General features: G+C 44.1%; 1 protein-coding gene across 10 annotated transcripts in view; it reads right to left on the bottom strand.

Moving 5' to 3' along the window:
- DOCK6 (dedicator of cytokinesis 6) overlaps positions 1–18,425 on the bottom strand; it is a 96,268-nt gene that overhangs the window by 67,203 nt on the left and 10,640 nt on the right. For all 10 annotated transcript variants that reach the window (XR_014520765.1, XR_014520766.1, XR_014520767.1 and 7 more), the window contains exons 2-11: positions 14,185–14,275; positions 11,664–11,839; positions 10,618–10,686; positions 8,574–8,703; positions 6,973–7,185; positions 6,466–6,551; positions 5,108–5,174; positions 3,580–3,729; positions 2,886–2,966; positions 2,079–2,235 (exon numbers count right to left, since the gene is read on the bottom strand). Coding sequence is in view for 6 of the 10 variants with exons in the window: in XM_083482889.1 (XP_083339015.1) it covers positions 2,079–2,235; positions 2,886–2,966; positions 3,580–3,729; positions 5,108–5,174; positions 6,466–6,551; positions 6,973–7,185; positions 8,574–8,703; positions 10,618–10,686; positions 11,664–11,839; positions 14,185–14,275 (1,220 nt within the window). In the remaining 4 variants the exon portion in view is untranslated. The remainder of the gene's footprint in view (positions 1–2,078; positions 2,236–2,885; positions 2,967–3,579; positions 3,730–5,107; positions 5,175–6,465; positions 6,552–6,972; positions 7,186–8,573; positions 8,704–10,617; positions 10,687–11,663; positions 11,840–14,184; positions 14,276–18,425) is intronic.

Here is an 18,425-nt window from a genome sequence, read left to right as displayed (position 1 = left end):
ATTACAAACACAAAAACTCCTTTTACACTAAATACATTAACAACAAACCAGACCCAACCACCAACCCATCCCCCAGGGTAATGGGGGAGCTAGGTGCTGCTCCTTATACAGTGGTGCCTCGCAAGATGAAAAGAATCCGTTCTGTGATTCTCTTCGTCTAGCGGTTTTTTCGTCTTGCGAAGCAAGCCCATTGACGGATTAGCGGATTAGCGCTATTAGCGGCTTTTAGCGGCTTATCTGCTGATCGGATCAGCTGATAAGCGGCTTAGCGGCTTAGAAAAAGGTGGGGGGAGGGGAAAAAACCAGCAGGAACTCGCAAGACATTGTCATCTTGCGAAGCAAGCCCATAGGAAATTCGTTTTGCGGAGCACCTCCAAAACGGAAAACTCTTTCGTCTAGCGAGTTTTCCGTCTTGCGAGGCATTCGTCTTGCGGGGCACCACTGTATACTACACCCAACTGCCAACCCAGCTTAATCAATACAACTCAGCAGCACCTGCTATGTTTCACAGCTGTAAAGCTGGGTCTCGTTAGTTTGCTCTGGCCCTTGCTCTGGCCCCTTAAAGACATACACATCGGGTGGAACAATGATGAACCTTTACATTTAAAGAAACCATTCAGCACAAATAAGGAGTCATATTTAGGCAACAGGCAATGGTGAGAAGAGAACCGGGCTCTGCCAGGAACTCATGCTTGGTATTAGGTGAGTGGCTATCACTGCCTCACAGCTTCATGTCCACCGCACTGGGGAGGGGGATGTGGCCTACTTTGCAAGGCTGTTGTGAGGGCAAACCTAATGGAGACCACAACGCTGTGCAACAGCACATTTTGCAGAAACTACCCACAAGCTTCCTCAACAACTTAGAAGAGTTGTTTCTACAAAACCAATAGGTGTCCCACAATGACACTGGAAGCAGCTTTTCTAAAGTAGTGCAGTATTGTCCCTTGGCAGATACCTTACAATTTGCAATGTAAACGAACTTCAGAATCTCCGGCCCAACGAAGGGGAGCTGAATGACTCATGTCATGCAGGTTTACACTTAAGCGATAAATGATTGATCATGGCCAAGAAAACTAAACCCCTTATTGTGTCAAGAGTCTGCTACAGAGGTGGTACTTTGCACTGTGCTCTATGGAGGCAGATGTACAGACACCAGGAGGCCCCTGCAGTTAAGTCCACTGAATAAAAAAACCTGTTTGCATGCTTTAGTAGACATGGTATAATGTGTAGTAAATTACACTTGAGGTCTGCCGTACAGAGCACTCAGAAGAGGCTCCTCATCCCCAATTTTTCTCTACAGATAGGTTGAAGGAGTCAGCATACTCTTGTTTGAAGAGAGGAGAGCAAAACGTAGAAACTGCCGCTTCCTTTGTCTCAATCTCTAGCTCATGAGCATAAACAATCTACCTCATTCTACATTTCTGTTTTGTGAGCTTTAGGGCTGCATGGACATGACTGCAAATTTGTGGCTTGATTTTACTCTGTTTGTAACGCTAGCATGCTGTGAGTCAGCTTTAAACTACTCCTGTGATGCACAACTGCCAGTTACAAGTCATCTCATTTCTGATTATAAACATACGGTGCAATCTGTGGCATTGTTGTTGTTGTTGTTGTTACATCCCACCATTCCTTCAAGGAGCTCAAAGTGGCTTACAAAGTTCTCCTCCCCATTTTATCCTCACAAGAACCCTGTGAAGTAGATCAGGCTGAGAGTGTGTGACTGGCCCAAGGTCGCCCAGTGAGCTTCATGACCATTTGGGAATTTAAACTTGGGTCCCAGCCTGACACTGTAACCCAGGCATAGGCAAACTCAGCCCTCCAGATGTTTTGGGACTACAACTCCCATCATCCCTAGCTAACAGGACCAGTGGTCAGGGATGATGGGAACTGTAGTCCCAAATCATCTGGATGGCTGTTTGCCTATGCCTTCTCTAACCACCACATCACACTGCCTCAGTTCCCGAGGTTCCTTTGGACAAAAGCTCCATGTAACTGGGAAAAAGCAGCGTCAGCAGCCAACTCCCCACAGGACAGGAAGCATCCTTTCTCACAGAGCTTGGTCACGGCACTATACTCACCACTCTCCGAGTCAGAAGCATCCCTCTCAAGCATCCCAGTGCTGTTGATTATATTCACGAGGTGGATGGCAGTCCAGGCAAATGGCATGCGATACCTTCCCAGACGGGTGCAGAACTGCTCTCCTGCCACCCGCAGCTTCTCCAGCTTCTCTTTGTTCTGGAAGCACAAGGGGGGAGAAATCAGGATTGCAAACTTTTTATAAAAGAATGGAAATGGTTTATTGAATATTTGCAAATAAACTATAAACAGATAGGAACAATGGCAGGATTACTGTAATAACCTGCAGTTTTATAGCAGTATACATTTTAAAAAGATGAATAAATGATTATGTTAATTTGGAATATGCAGTAAATATAAAATAAATAAATTTAAGGAACCGCAGAAAGAAGGGGAAGGAAGTCGAGTTTCAAAATGTTAAAATGATTGTAAAATTATTGAAATGTATAAAATTGAAAATCATAAATAAAAATTAAAAAGGAAGCACAAGGGGGGGGGGGGACTTCATCATGACTGTGACCAAACTGTAAATGTTGAACCCCCTACCACATCCACCCATAAAATAAACCTGTAAAGAAAGCCATTTTCATTCCATTGAGAACATGCAAGAGGTCATCCCAAGCATCCAGGGATTTAATGATATAGGTAGAATTGAAACCCGGGGCCAAGTCTAGCATGCTAGCTAGCTAGCTAACACACACACACACACACACACACACACACACAGAGAGAGAGAGAGAGAGAGAGAGAGAGAGAGAGAGAACGGCCAGGAACCCAACTGCTTCCTCATCTTGCTTCCATCTACCTACCTTCAGAGCATCGGTCTCCTTCATGACCATGTATGGCTCACAGCATTCACTGATGTCCCCTTGCTGCAGCACCTTCTCCAGCTGGGCAGGGAAAGGAAAAGCAAGTTACTGGTGATGAAGTCTAGCAGATGCCTTGGAAGTTCCCAAATATTAAACCAAGAATGCTGTGAGCTCCACCTCAAGTTCTACAACTAGCCCTGACGAGAGAGGCCTGCAACCAGAGAGTCCTCTCAGCTGTCCCTGAAGCTAAGGAAAGATGAAAAGTCCTGCACCTAGAGCTGGGCTTACTCAGTGCTTGAAAAGAAAATATGGGGCAAGGAGAACAAAATTGTATTCTGCACTATGTAATTACTTTTCTTTTGCTTATGTTTCTTTTGCATTATTCATTCAGCTAACCAAAACCATAAGCAAAATGAAAAAGAATGGGCCCTCCCAGACCTCACTCCAGTTTCAGAGAGTCTGCTAGACATTGCCCACACACATTCAAATCTCCCTCCAAACCCATAGGGACTAGAAACATGTTTTGTTTTATTTTGATTTCAGGACAGCTGAGATTCTCAGGTTGTTAATTCTGATGCCCAGCTCAAACAAGCTTTTTCCTGCACTCACAGAAGGAGGCAGAATATATGTGCCTCCACCACGCGCACAAAGGGGGATGAGCTCTGGAGGGGTGACTGAAGATCAAACATCTCACCTTGATCACTAAGAATATGTCTGGAGAAGGATGTGTGAGGGAGAAGATGGCCGAACGAGCCAGCGTGGAGATAGCAGGGTGGGCACTGTGCGCTCGCAGAAGCCCCTTCATGTGTTCCGAATTGAGGTCAAAATAGAAGTTTTCAGAGATCTAGAAAAGTTGGGGAAATGGCAGAAGCCGGGCAAAGTTACCATGCACTCGAGACCCACTCCCAACCCGACACAGCAATAAAAGCAACAAAGCTGGGAGAACCACAACAGACAGCGGACTTTAGATCTGGACAAGACCTATCCACTGTAGTCTTGAAATCTGGCTTGCTGTCGCCACCACTACTGTAACAAGACACCTGGGCCTTCTTCTTCCTGCAGCCAGAGAGCAGCAGCCCTGTTTCCCACTGGCTTCTGCCAGATCTGCCTGGTTCCACACAGTAGTTTCCTGAGGCGCTTTGGCCTCCTTGTGAGTCAAACTTAGGAGACTGTGCTGGGGAGAAGAGAGGGGTCTCAGCTACACTTGTCAATTACAGTGGTACCTTTGGTTTAAGAACAGCTTAGTTTATGAACAACTTGGATTAAGAATGCTGCAAACCCAGAAGTAGGTGTTTTGGTTTGCGAACTCTGCGTTGGAATCAGAACATGTTGAGCGTGTTCCATTTGTAAATTGAGTCCCCCGCTGCTATGGGAGAGCACGCCTTGGTTTAAGAACGCTTTGGTTTAAGAATGGACTTCCGGAACGGATTAAGTTCATAAACCAAGGTACTACTGTATATCGTTATAACTGCGTTACAAACATGCGGCACCAGATGGTGCTTCAGAGCAGCAATCCGTCACCAATGGGATTTTCCATTAAGAGCTTTTATAGTGTTTTTTTCCATAGCGTTTTTTAAAATCTGTATAGATCCAGCCAGAGAGAACTAAAGGCACAGGGACTAAAGGCAGCAGGGCATGCAGCTGGCTAGGCTTCTCACTGCAGCTGAAGTCACCCTGTGTCCTTGGGATGGGAGTAAGGGGTCAGATAAAGCACAGTCTAAAGGCACCTGCATAGCTGCTGCCTGCAGAATGCTCTGATCCACCTTTCCCTTCTGGTTCAGCTGAGGAAGTTCATTCTCCTGCCTTTGAAACTCCTCTAACTAGAAGGAAGCGCTTGAGGCAGGAACCCACAAGAGTTTGCAACACTAACTGAAGGCAGGGCAATAGCTAGGGGAGAAAATGCCCCCTTTCCTCCAAAATGTCTGGAGGCGGTTCCTACCTGTTCCAGAATAGGAAGAGACTGCAGACTGCTCTGATTCCAGGGGAACTAGTAAGAAGACACATCAAGTAGCCTTGTATATGTGCTGCATGGACATAATCAAGAGCACCTCCAACCCGGCGCTTCCTATGTCTATCAAACTAGTCTTTCAAACATCTCAGCAATTTTAGGCAACTGACCAATTTGCATCCTACCTTGCTATGCTTTGCTCTCTGCCCATTTTATAAAATGGTCCTGCTTCTAGCTGTAAAGACAAGTATTGCTCAGAATCACAGAGTAGTACCTTCTTCTTCTCCTTCACATCGTAAAGTGCTAGCGATCCAAAGATCGGTTCGATCTCGATCTCAAACCTGCTCCATGGAAGGGTACGAGAGAGAGAGAGAGAGAGAGAGAGAGAGAGAGAGATGGCTCAGTGAGAAAACAACCATACGTCAACCATAGCCAGCAGTGCACCTTGTGCTGTCCATGAACATGGGCACCTCTTGGCAAAGCAACAAGGTGCCTTCTTCCCAAGGCAATTGCAGGTTGTTTGCAATTTAGCATGGGGGCCTCTTGTATGGACTGAACCTAGTGCCAGTGCTGCTCTCCACCATGAGATGACTGGAAACAGAGGCATTCACACCCTCCAGAGAGAACAGTACATAAGACCCCTGGATTCAGAATTTGGTTTTCCGCAGAGACAGCTTTGAAATCGTCCAGCAAAGTGTCATGTAATTCTACTCAATACTGATCCAGAGCAGAACTCCAATGTATAGTTAGCAGAGTAAAACTTAAACACGTTGCAGGATTCCCCAAGAAATAGACCAGATGCAATTAATATTTCATCCAGCAGAGCTTTACTGCCACTGAAGGCAAATGAGCATAATGGTCACAAATCCAATACACTCAGGACTGGCACTGTCCATAAGAAAGCCAGTTGCAGCAGACTTAACTTACAATAAGACTAAACCTTAACACTAAGCATACTATGTACAGAACACCACACCAGAAGGAAAAGAGATAGAAAGAGAAAGTGAAACCCAGGCTCCTTCTGGCTTATTATTAAAGTCAGCATGACCTTGACAGAAGAGATAACAGAACCAGTTTAAGCCAGCTGTACTCAGCTTCTCTGAAGGAATAACCCAAACATCATGAAACCTTCTGCTTGTTTCTTTCACACAGAGAAGCTTCCAGAACCCTCTTGAATTACCGTATTTTTCGCTCTATAAGATGCATCTTTTCCCTCCTAAAAAGTAAGGGGAAATGTGCGTGTGCGTCTTATGGAGCGAATGCAGGCTGCGCGGCTATCCCAGAAGCCAGAACAGCAAGAGGCTATCCCAGAAGCCAGATCCCTCTTGCTGTTCTGGCTTCTGGGATTCAGAATATTTTTTTTCTTGTTTTCCTCCTCCAAAAACTAGGTGCGTCTTATCGTCTGGTGTGTCTTATAGAGAGAAAAATACGGCAATTAAATAGGAAAGAACTCTGACATCTGATCAATACTTTCTGCACTAAGAAACGCAAACGGACACAAAGTTCAGCCAGGGCCTCACACCCTTTGCACAACACTGCACCCTGAAGCATTTGTGAAAAGCACTCCAATGGACCCAAACTTCCATGCAGGTCCTACTTTGAGTTTGGTTTGGCAAATAAAAAGTGACTTACTTCAGAGACAAACACTTCACCAGGATCCTCTGACCAAAGTGCTCCTTGGGAACTTCTGGGATGCTGCAGCGTTCTACTGCCTCATCCTGAAAAGATAAAGAGAAGCACATCATCTATACAACCATGTGCTTAGCGCTAGGAAAACAGTATCGGAGCTTGCTAGAACAATAGTGAGTCCAAACAGAGTGTCATGGGGCAGGGAAGAGACTGGACAGTTCTGAGATCTCTGGAGGAGGAAAGGAGGGGTGCCAGGCAACGTAATGATCCCTCCTACTCCTCTTTCTTGACAAAACCACTTAAAAAAGAATGACAAGACTGTGGTGGTTCTTCCTCCAACCTTTACCAATCAGCAAAGTCTGTGGCCGTCAAAGCATCCTCTGCACAACCTGCCCAAGAGGCAAACGGGCACCTTCTAATCCTCATCAGCCCACATCCAAAGATGCCTGCCATCTCCTGGATGCTACAGGATCATGCAAAAGCTACTGGAATCTCAGGGCCTGCGCTCACCTCATCTGGGGCCGGGTAAAGGGCCAGGATTTCACCATGCCGGTTCTTCTTGCGCAGCTCCTCATTCGTGCGGTCAGTCTCTTCGATGGCAGTGCGCACCAAGAGAGAGCGCAACAAGAAGTCGGCCGCGGAGTTCTTCAAGTCAAAGATGCTGGAGGCCCAGCTGCCACGGGGTGTATCATCGAGGGAGGTGGAGCAGCGCTTCAGGTCATCCTGGAAGGGACAAGGAATACCTGATGTACCATAGTAAAAGGCCTTGTCCCCCACAGCATTGCCTTGCCGAGAGCCACATTGTCATTCTACCGACAACAGCAAACTTCACGGAGCATCTAGCAAATGCACAGCAGCCCAGAGCATTTTTCCAGGCTCAGCATACCATATTTTTCTATGTATAACACCCCCCCCCCATGTATAAGACACCCCACCCCATTTTGGGGGGCTCAAAATTAAGAAAATGGGGGGAAATTGCCCAGAGTTGTTGAGTTTTGGGGGACATGATGCAGAAGCATCCAGTCGTATTTCTGCTGGCCGTCAGCAGCTGCCAATCACCCACTCAATCGCTGCAGCAGTGCCCGATCGACAGCAGCCATTGCCGCAGCCACCAATCACCTGCACTAGGAGAGTAAAACTTAAACACATTGCAGGATTCCAAAAAAATAGACCAAAGGCAATTAGTATTTCATCCAGCAGGGTTTTACTGCTACTGAAGGCAAGTGAGCATAATTGTCACAAATCTAATACAAATCAGGATTGGCACTGTCCATAAGAAATCCAGTTGCAGCAGACTTAACTTAAACTTACAGTAAGACTAAACCTTAACACTAAGCATACTATGTACAGAACACCACACCAGAAGGAAAAGAGATAGAAAGAGAGAATGAAACCCCGGCTCCTTCTGGCCTATTATTATATTCCGCATGACCTTCACAGAAGAGATAACAAAACAAGTTTAAGCTGGAACTCAGCTTCTCCGAAGGAATAACCCAAACACCATGAACTTTCTGCTTGTTTCTTTCACACAGAAAAGCTTCCAGAACCCTCTTGAATTAAGTAGAATAGGAAAATCTCTACACATCTGATCAATACTTTCTGCAGTAAGAAATGCAAAGTGACTCTCAGCAAAGGAAGGATGGATACAAAAACTTATGGAATATGCAGAAATGGTGAAGCTTACCAGAAGAATAAGAAACCAAACTTGTTATAACAGAATAGAAATGGTGTATTGAATATTTACAGATAAATTGTAAACAGATAAGAACACTGGCAGGATTATTGTAATAACCTCCAGTTTTATAAGAGTGCATATTTAAAGTAGATGAATAAATGAGCAAATTAAGTTAATTTGGAACCGCAAAAAGAGGGAGAAGGAAGTCAAACTTTGAAATGTCAAAACGATTGTAAAATTAGTGAAATGAATAAACCTGAAAAGTGTAAAAAAAATTAAAAAGGAAAGGAAATGCAAACTAACAGAACTCCACCCCACCCCCCACCCCAAAAAAGATGGTATTTCATATTATATTGTGACTCTTTGCTCATGGGTCCCAGAGTACACAGAAGAGCTGCTCCAACATGCTAGATTTTACAAATCTGACTTGACTTACCGAATCCCCCTGGCTGCTCCGCTCTTCAGCTACTTCATCAAGTTCAAAGACTTGCCTAGGCAGCCCCTTCTGCCTCTCCCTTTGCCTCTCGGCCGTAATAGCATTGTACATGGTGCTCAGCCTTTGGTACCTGAACCAGGGCAGAAGAAACTGTGATGATAATGCCTGCTGGGAACCTTTGCGACTTAAAATGCAGAGACTTTAAAAGACAATCATATCAGTCTCTACAAAGGTGCCATTCACCTTGCTATGAATATTTCAGGTACGCAAAAAGGATAATTTAATCTCAGAGATCCCCCAAAAAGGGGTGGCTTCTTCCCTTTATACAATGCACCCAATGTGTTTCAGCCCAAAATGCCTCTGCCAAGGGCTTCTCTAAAAAGATCATACAATATTCATTAAACAATTGTCCAGTCACAAAATAAAAATGGTTTAAAAACTGAGAATGTATTATATTAAAAATTCTAGCAAGTCAGATATACGATGAAAAACTTGTGTTAAACTGGAAGCAGCCATAACAAAAAGAAAAAGAAAAACCTAATACAAAAGACCAGCTTTATTTCTTACCAAACCAAGTTCAAAAGTTTGTGTTGTTAAAAGAAACTGATAGGGCAAAAAAAGCTTGTAGGAGGACCACCTCAACCTGTGCATTTAAATACTTTATGCCAAACACAGGTGTCTTAGTGTGCATGCACACGAAAGCTCATACCAAGAACTAACTTAGTTGGTCTTTAAGGTGCTACTGGAAGGAATTTTTTTATTTTGACTATGGCAGACCAACACGGCTACCTATCTACTACTGGAAGGAGAGATCCGTTTCTCTTTTTTGTATGTAAACTTTGGGTGCTTCCTGATTTTTTGTATGAATACTTCTGGCCAACACAGTTTATTGTAGGGTGTCTCATTGGCGTTCCTCCATTGCAATAAAGCTAGGGGAACATTCCAGCACAATTTGGTTGAGTGAGTGGGGGTGGAAAAGACAGAATAGCAGCACCAGAAAGGCAGGAAGAAGGAAAACCAAAAATTGGAAGGGAGGGAAATTGTGATATTATCAAGACGGCCTGTATGTCCTTTGTGGAACAGTCTAAATGTAAAAGTAAGCCGTTTTGGAACTGCTGCCCTAAACTGCTTTGAGAACTTTGCTGAAAAATTATATGTGGGTATTTTATAGCCAGAGGCTACTGTTTGCGCAGAATGCTGCAGCACAATTGCAGACAGAAGTGAGGACTTGTCAGCATATAACTCAAAGCTCTGCACTGGTTGCCAATCAGCTACCAGGTCAGGTTCAAGGTGTTGCTCTTAGGCTCTTAGGTGTTGCTCTTGGCCACAACTGGACCTAATGGTCAGGGGTCCCTTTACCTTTACCCAGATGCTAAGAAAGGTTGGTGTGAAGTTTAATCTGCTTTAGTATTTAATATTTAGTTTTAGTATTTTAGTATTTTGTATCTACTCACTGGGTTTACCTGGTTAGGAAGGCAAGTCATCAATCACAGGCTGCAAGGCTGCAATCCAGAACATATACTATGGCTCATCTGAATGAAGCAACTTTTCCGCCACTGCGGAATGACCACTGAAGCAATAATTATGCAGTAATTGAAAGGACTTGGGCAACTAGGGCTCTGGCTATCAAATGGCCAATTATAAGCAGATACAATTATTACACTACAAGGATTTACTCCAACGCAATCTTAAGGAAGTTCCATAGAAAGTTAGGAATTTCCCTCCAACTGCTCTAGCCCTTCCACTGACACTTCAGAGGGCTGGAGGATGAGTGAATAACAGCTTGTGGGAAGGTGCATGTCACGGCTAGTCCAGGTGGAAGTAAGAGGAGTCTAATACTGTAGGTTCCTTTAGTTAGAATAATGTTTGTTTAAAATCTTTTTTCAGTTTGAAACGCAGCACTCCCCTACCAAAGGTTCCTTCTGTTAGGTCCATATTTAATCCACATCCAAAAAGATTAAGCACTGTCAGCAAATTTCACCACCGCCACAATAACAAAGAATCAGTCTTTGCTATCCTTTCTCAAATAAGAGGTGCAACCTACTTTCTTTGGACCATGACCCAGTCTTCTGTGTAGACTTGTACAGCATCTCGTACACGAGCATCCTGCTTCCTGGAGAAGAATGAAAGAGGAAGAAAGGCAGGCTAGTAAAAATGTCGACAGGTTGGTAACATCCAAAGACCTATCTGCAAGGAGAGATAAGGATCAAATTTCTCTCCAGATGTTTTGCTTCCACGCCTTTATTAAACAAGAGATAATACCTTCTGGATATTCTTTTTTCTCACATAGAAACAAATTAAAAATGTGGCCCTTGAAAACTACTATCCTTAGTGCTTGGTAAACACTGCAATAAGAGCCTCCTTGTGCTTTGACTCTGAGCCTACAGGTGTTCCTGGGTTTTAGCAGCAGTCAAGAGTGGGCTTTCCCCCCCCCCCTTCTATTTGAAAAGCTGGTCATTCCTTCCTATGAGCATGGTGAACTGGATAGTTTTTGTGATGATTTCTGCATCTTAGTGCCATGACGAATAGTGCACTGATGTCTATTTTCCCTGTTAATATGTTATTTCCTCTGTGGGATTATCAAAAAGGCAGAATTGTGAAAACCCTTCAGAATTTTTATCCACACATCTTAGGGGAAAGACCTGCAAGCAGAACCCACCTGGGGTTTATCTTGTAAAATCCCAGATAACTTTCAATAATGACCTACACCTCTTCACACTTAAGTCTCCTTTGGGAATTAAATGGATGCCTTCCCAAAAGCTTTATGCAGATGTCAAAAGTCAGTTATATTGCCATTTAAATCAGTCTTCCAAAGCGGCATTCAGCCACACTGAAATTGTTAATGTGAAGATTAAAAAATAGTCTTTGCCTACCACATTTTCGCTGGTTAATACTGCAGAACTAGCAAGTTCTAATGCAGAAAACTGCCAGCAAATTGCCAAGTACTTTTTCCTTGGCAACTCTTACATATGACTGTCCTGAAGTGAAGGGGGCTCTGCAGTGAAAGGCTGAAGGAGTAAATGGATGCAGGGGTGCTTATCACAAGTATCGGAAGAACCACAATCCACAATTAATAACCCCACCACTTACTCATCTTCAGGGATGCCAGGTTCCAGTGTTCGACAGTCCCGTGTTTGGTGAATCACCTCTAGGTCATCCGTGGGAAACTCAACCAGATCACGAAGTGGACCGGGCTCAGCATCTGGCACGTGGCTGTCAAGGTACTCCTCAAAGTCTACGGGCTCCACCACTTCTGTCAGAGGCACCTTAGAGAAGAAGGTCAAGGAGTGGGGTAAGGAAGAGGAACCTACAAGTCAGAAAGTCTTTAGCACTCAATCAGAGAAAATGGCCATTTGGGGTTTCTCCAGATTGATGTTTGCTCTGATTTAGAGCCAAACGAAGAGTTTTCCCTATCCAGGAGATATGCCTCCTCCTCTTTTTGGCTACATGCCTGACTGGGTGGAGGTCGTGAAATTAAGTACAAATAAGCAGCTACAGCAATATTTTTTGAAAAACAAACAAACACAATTGTATAAGTTGTGTCTTTGCTTTCAATTTGTACTGCATTGTTTTATGCACTGTGACTTGCTATTACTTTTTATTGATTACAGTTCAGAACAGTGTTTCCCAAAGTGGGCGGATCACCATTTGCTTTGATTTTTCACTAAACAGCGTGTTTTCCCTCGAAAGCGAGAGTCAAGCAGAAAACTGCTCGGGGTCCCTCCTTTCTAGGCACGGGACAAGCAGGAGTGTGGACAAGCTTTCACTTGCTGAAGTTGTCTGGTGTGCCTGAATCACTCCTAGCTGTAGCACATCGTAACAAGGATGATAAGGATTTGTCCCAAGGCCTGAGTCTGGTATTCTCCATTTTATAGACTGGGAAATGGATGAATCCATGATTCCAACATGTTTCAGGTAAATGCCCACTACTACCACCAAGTTAGACTATGAAAGCTAAGAAAAAAGTGTGTGAATTCCACACACCCCACCTCTTCCCCTCAGTCCAACAGAGAAGTCAGAGAAATACAGAGGTTTGGGGGCGTTTCTTGGCCCTTCACAGAAGTTTCTGACAGAGGCGCCTCCCTTCATCTTGAAGGACAACAACAGGCCTGAGGGAGTTGCAGTCCTTCCAAGATGAAGCTTCAAGAGAATGCAGAAACCAAGGTGAGGAAGACTGCAGGAGCTCATCTTTAAGACTAGTAAATTTATTCCAGTTCCCACCACAATGCCCAACTAACCAGCACAAAAGTCATCTGAGCCGCCACAACACATAGCTCTGCTCTTAAATTATTACAATTACAACATAGTCTAAGTGACTTTGTTGAGCACTATTGTTCAGAGAGGAGCAAGAAGAAACAGGTGCTGTGGGGAGGAGAAGAAAGACCCCTTCGTTTCCTCAAGGCGCATTTAACACTGCATGTCACAGGCCACTTGGAAACTGTCCAAATGCAAGCATTTGTTCTTATGACAAATGGCAAAAGCTAAATTTTCCCCCCCTCCCATCTCCACCAACTGTCTTGCTGTTGTTGAGCAAGGGAGAGAGCCTACTGAGAGGCTAGGCTCTCTTCTGACAGCTTCTCAGTGAAAACCAGGGAGGAATCCCCTGAAAGAGTAACGAGGCTAAATGACAGAGAGACCTGCAAGAAGGGAAGAATGGGGAGAGGACACAAGCACAGAGGTCTGGGAGACTAAAACTATTTTCAAAGACACCCAGCCAAACCCCACCCAAAAGTTTCCAGTTTCAAACCCCTTCACACCTGGGAAATTGAAATCCACCTTGTCCTCACCCAATAGCTGCTTTAGGAAACACTACATAAGGGAAGCCCAGGAGTTTTTAGAAGGCCACAGATGTTTGTTTGTTTTAAAGCTGAAACTCCAGAAAATGCAGCATAGTCTCTGCAGCTGTTCTGGTCCTTATTCCACCCAGGAAGAACAAATAAAATACAGCCGATGTCAGAGATTGGGACTCTACTATTTGGATTGGGACTGGAGGTGGACTAGAGGAATAAGGCAACTAATTCATATGTAACCATGGTTCCCCCAATATGCTTCTTGCAGAAATGAAAGGAGATATTAGTGGTTCTTATGCTTCTTCCAATTTTCCATCTCAGAAGAGGCCTCAGGTAGGTCTATAGTGACAGTAAGCCAAAAGGAAATCCTGTCTCCCATGAGCAAATAGTGGAAGTCAGCAAAGGGTAGCAATTGGCTAAGAAAGGGAAAGATTTAGGACAGAAACGCAGCACATAGTCAAACTATGGAACTCACTCTCTGAGAAGGCAGAAGTGGCCACCAACATGGATGGCTTTAAAAAATTAGAGAAGTTCATTAGGAATATTTAAATATAGATATCATTTAATTAAGTTGTTGTTTTTCTAAAAACAAACAAACTCAATTCTAACTAAGAGTACTTCCTAAAGCACGAGCAAAATGGTTGTCCCTGCTATATGTTGGATTACTAGCAATTTCTAAAATGCCCTGGAAATGGGCAGTTTCCAAATTATGGTCGTCTGATATTGCCTATATTCATTGGGTGAACAGATTTTCTTCCCTGCCTTATTAGCCAGAAGCTGCAGTGTTTTCTGCCAGATCTCCATACTACTGAATAACTCACCGACTGTGGGGGGCCACCCCGCTTCTTGGAAAGCTGAGGGGAGTTGCCATATTCTCGGGACACCTGCTTCCTTACTTCAGCTGCCACCGTCCTGTAGGGGAGGAAGAAAACAATAAAACATCCACTTTTCTGGGTCTCAAAAAGCTATCCAGAGAGGTATGCCGCACTGCGTCCCTGGAGAGAGTCTGGCAAAAACGGGAGCAGAATTTCTGCCCACCCACATTAGACTTCCCTAAGAAAGCATTCACTCCCAAAGCTGCCGAGCACAAGCAGCTTTTACTGTTATTGTCTGAAAACCAACTTTTAAGAACACCCCAGGTGCAATTACTATACAGAAGAGTCTAACACAAATATAATAATAAGCAACCTCAGCAACTCATGAAGCACAATCTCTGCAGCAAGAAAATTAGTGTCATTTCATCAGCTCCTTCCAGGTCTTCTCTGCCCCTGGCAGGAATCTTTACCACCACAAATACAAAACATAACAACTTACTGAACTATCAGGCAGGCCAGAAAGGCAGGGAGCAGGGGAAGGCTTGGTTTTGAAAAACCAAAAGCATTTACTGTAATCTGAAAGGGCAGGGGGAGTTACGTTGTATCTTGCAACGTAAGAAATTCTTAAGATAGCCATCAAGCAGAAAACATTTCTCATAAGGAATACTAAAAGAAAATGGGGAGCAAGTTTTATGAGCATGAACCAAGAAGTCTTGAAAGTCCTGTTTGATCCACGGCCAAACCATTGGTTATGTGAATCACATGGTTTGCCCTTAAGTGCACAATGTTTATTTCACAAATAGAAGGTGCAGAGACCTGATCAGGATGGCGATGATGGTGTGAAGATAGGACATTTCCCTCCCACTGCAACCCGACTATTAGCTTGGGAGGGGGAAGCTCCCACCGAAACTATATTTTTCCCATATTGCTGAGGAAGACCCACTGATTTATTGTGTTTAATCTTACAAATCACTTTGTGTATCCATGAACAGAAAAGCAGGGTAAAAATAGTAAACAGGATGATCCAGCGACTCCAAGCCTTCATCAAGCAAACTCCTCTTGGACAAAGGCTGAAGTTTTATGCACACTCAGTCTCAAAAAACAGTCCTATTAAAATCAGTGCATAGGATTGTGCAGGCCTGCATAAAGACCACAAAGAAGCTACAGCTCTCCGGACTCAACAATCAGCGCCCACTGGCCACCAAATTACGTGCTGTCAGATACCTGTTAAGTATCTAAATCCAGCTGCAAATTCTATATACTTTTATTTCTTATGTTCCAAAATGGAACTCAGGGTTGTAATGATTTATTTAATACAGCGGATGTGACCAGCCAAGCTACAGAACTCCGACTCTGAGGCAGATTCAATTTGGCTTTGACGCAGCCCAGTGAAAAATCAGTGCTGGACCCTGTAGAAATCCGCTGGAAACTACTTAAAGGGAACACTTTCAGTACCCTCTGGCTTCAGGCACAACACTAAAGGCAATAGATAACTGGGAGGTATCATGATGTGCCAGGCACCAACGGGCAGTACAAGCAAGATGGAAAAAGACAAGGGGACTCCTTTTCTCTGCCTTTCAAAGTAGTTCTACAATTATGAAACTGTCGTGCAAGATTGGTGGACATTGTTCTTCCATGAGTTCAGAAAGCCAGCTGTAAGACAAGAGACAGAGAACTCTTAGAGTCCAAGTGCCTTGTTACTGGAGGGTTTCAGAAAGATACTCACATCGTGGAGACTACCTCCGCAAGGTTTAGCTCAGCTCTGAAAGTGAGCAAATGCTGCACCTTTGGAAAAGCACCCAGTCTGCTAACTTTACTGCATGTTTAAATTGCAGCTCATCATTCAACCACTTGAACTACTTTGGGAGGTTCTCTGATCTGACCTCTGTGTCCTCCGACCCATCCCCACCCTCTTAAAGGAGATCGGCTCATCACAGAGGCTAAGTCAGTGTGTGGAAGTACAGTCGTACCTTGGTTCTTGAACGCCTTGGTACTCATATGTTTTGGCTCCAAAATGCCAAAAACCCGGAAGTAAGTGTTCTAGTTTGCAAACATTTTTCGGAAGCTGAGTGTCTGATGCAGCTTCCGTTTGACTGCAGGAAGCCTTGGTTTTCGAATGGTTTCGGGAGTCAAACAGACTCCCGGAACGGATTACCGTAGATTCAAGAACCAGGGTACAACTGTACAAAGAAACCTATTCAGCATCTAGCAGCAGCTCCGTGTAAGAGGGAGGGAAAGAGAAGAGTACCTACCATCATTCCTGTCTTCTTTATTAATTTAGTCTTTTCTGGAGGCTCCTGCATAGCCCCATTTTATGTTGCCCATGGCGTGGGAGCCAAGAAACCATGCCCAATAACCTTTGCGGCCCTGGTTCTCACATTACCTCTGTGGTACAGGATGAAGCCACAATACAGTAGCTCCCATACCACTTGTGTAACATAGGATAGAGCCACAGGTGCACCATTAAGGGTTTGATAGGAGGCTGGAACGATCTCAACCTAAGACTTTAAATTGTTCACTCTGCTGGATAAAATTGTGGGCACCCAGCTCCACACCAACAAGCCAGGCTTCTTAACCAATTGAAGTCTGAAAACAAAGCAAATCTGGGCACTATTTTAAGGCAGGGTGTGCTTTCCTTTATCAAGACAAATTTCTCAGGGCAGAATTGACACAGACTGAGGGCATATATAGGAGACAGACTTGATTGCCTAATTTTTTTATTTATTAAGCCATGACATTTGTTGGATCCTTAACACAACAAAGTTTATCTCCTCTTTAATGGCCTACTAATAATCCAGCCCCATGTTCTGCCCCAGTTCCAAGTGGTTCCAATTATTCTTACATGGCATAATACAAATTAAGAGGCAGACAAGCTAGTAATCGTGAGCAAATCATGGGCTTTCTGTGCCATCTGTGCAGGCCTGGACTGGGAGAAAAGCTAGTGACCACATATAATCTCAGCAGCTTGCTATGGCTATTTTTTTTTAAAAGGAATATTCCCTATGGTAAAGCTGCACAAGATGAAAACCCCGTGCATGGTCTGCATCTTCTCTCTCTCCCCTCCCCATTCAAAGGGCTTCCAGGGGTGGGACAGATTGCTCTTGCCAGGGGTCTGAACCAATTGCTTACAGAGGGCTCCCATCCTCCTCCCTCCATCACTGTATCCGTTTTGGCCTTTTTGCCCAATGGCCCTACCTTCTCTTCCTCTAGACTCCCCACACCCAGGTAAAATTAAGCCAATGGCTACAATCTCAAAAGACTTGAGTTCCAGCTTCTGAAATCCACACTTCAGATCCATGGCTTCCTGGGACCTTTTTTTTTTTTTTTTAATGCATCACACAAAATGCCTGCATGAATGACAGTCTTAAGACCATCTGAGCATTAGGAAAGGGGTGGGATATACATTTGACAACAATTGGTGTGGGATGGATTCTCAGTGAGTGAAATAATGGAACAGAGACAGTAAAGACTGTGCAAATTCAAACAAAACAAGGACATCTGAAGAGCTTAACCGGTTTATTGTGGGATCTGTGTTTGTAAACAGAGTGAGAAAGGGCAGAGAATACATACCACTCCATATTCTAGGAAGGCACGCCTTGGGAAACTTGTTCTTAGATCAACAGCAGGAACTGCTTCTCCTCTCCACCACACTCACCATCCCCAGCTAGCATATATTTGCCTCCAAGCAGGCTACTTAAAAAACAGGCAGATGTACCACTAAATCCCCTAACAAGATCAAAGGGCATTTGGAGAAGAAGGGAGAGGAAGCAGGAGGTTGTAAATAAACTGTAATTAAGCGAGAACTTTGCAGCCTGGAAGGAAACAGGCAAGGCCTTAGGTTCTTGGGGACTGGTCCAGGAAACTACCTCACCCTTTCCTTTAGATAAGGAAGTTGCTTTATCAGTGAATCCATGCAGAACAATGCACACAGTTTCCGAGCAGAACAAAAACACCGCAAAGTCACATCACAGACTGGGAATGGTCCAAAAGGCAACCAAGTATAACTGCTTGCTTCATGGAAAGACCCGCACAGTTCCACATCAAACCAGATCACACAGAGTGCCTGAAGTAATAACATCTCTGAATAATATCCACTGTTTTTTATCCCGCATATACTCCAAAGAGCTTGGAGTGGCACTTTAGCTTTGCAACAAACCTATGAGGCAGTTTAGCAATTGGGCACGTAAGTTCTCAGAGTGCTGTAAAATCTGAACACGGAACAACTGTTCTAAGTTTTATGAGTGTGC

Source organism: Podarcis liolepis (assembly GCF_965112155.1).
Source record: "Podarcis liolepis genome assembly, chromosome: 17".
NCBI classification, from domain to species: Eukaryota; Metazoa; Chordata; class Lepidosauria; order Squamata; family Lacertidae; genus Podarcis; species Podarcis liolepis.
Note: the sequence above shows the minus strand (reverse complement) of the source record. Positions and strands in the feature narration are given on the sequence as shown.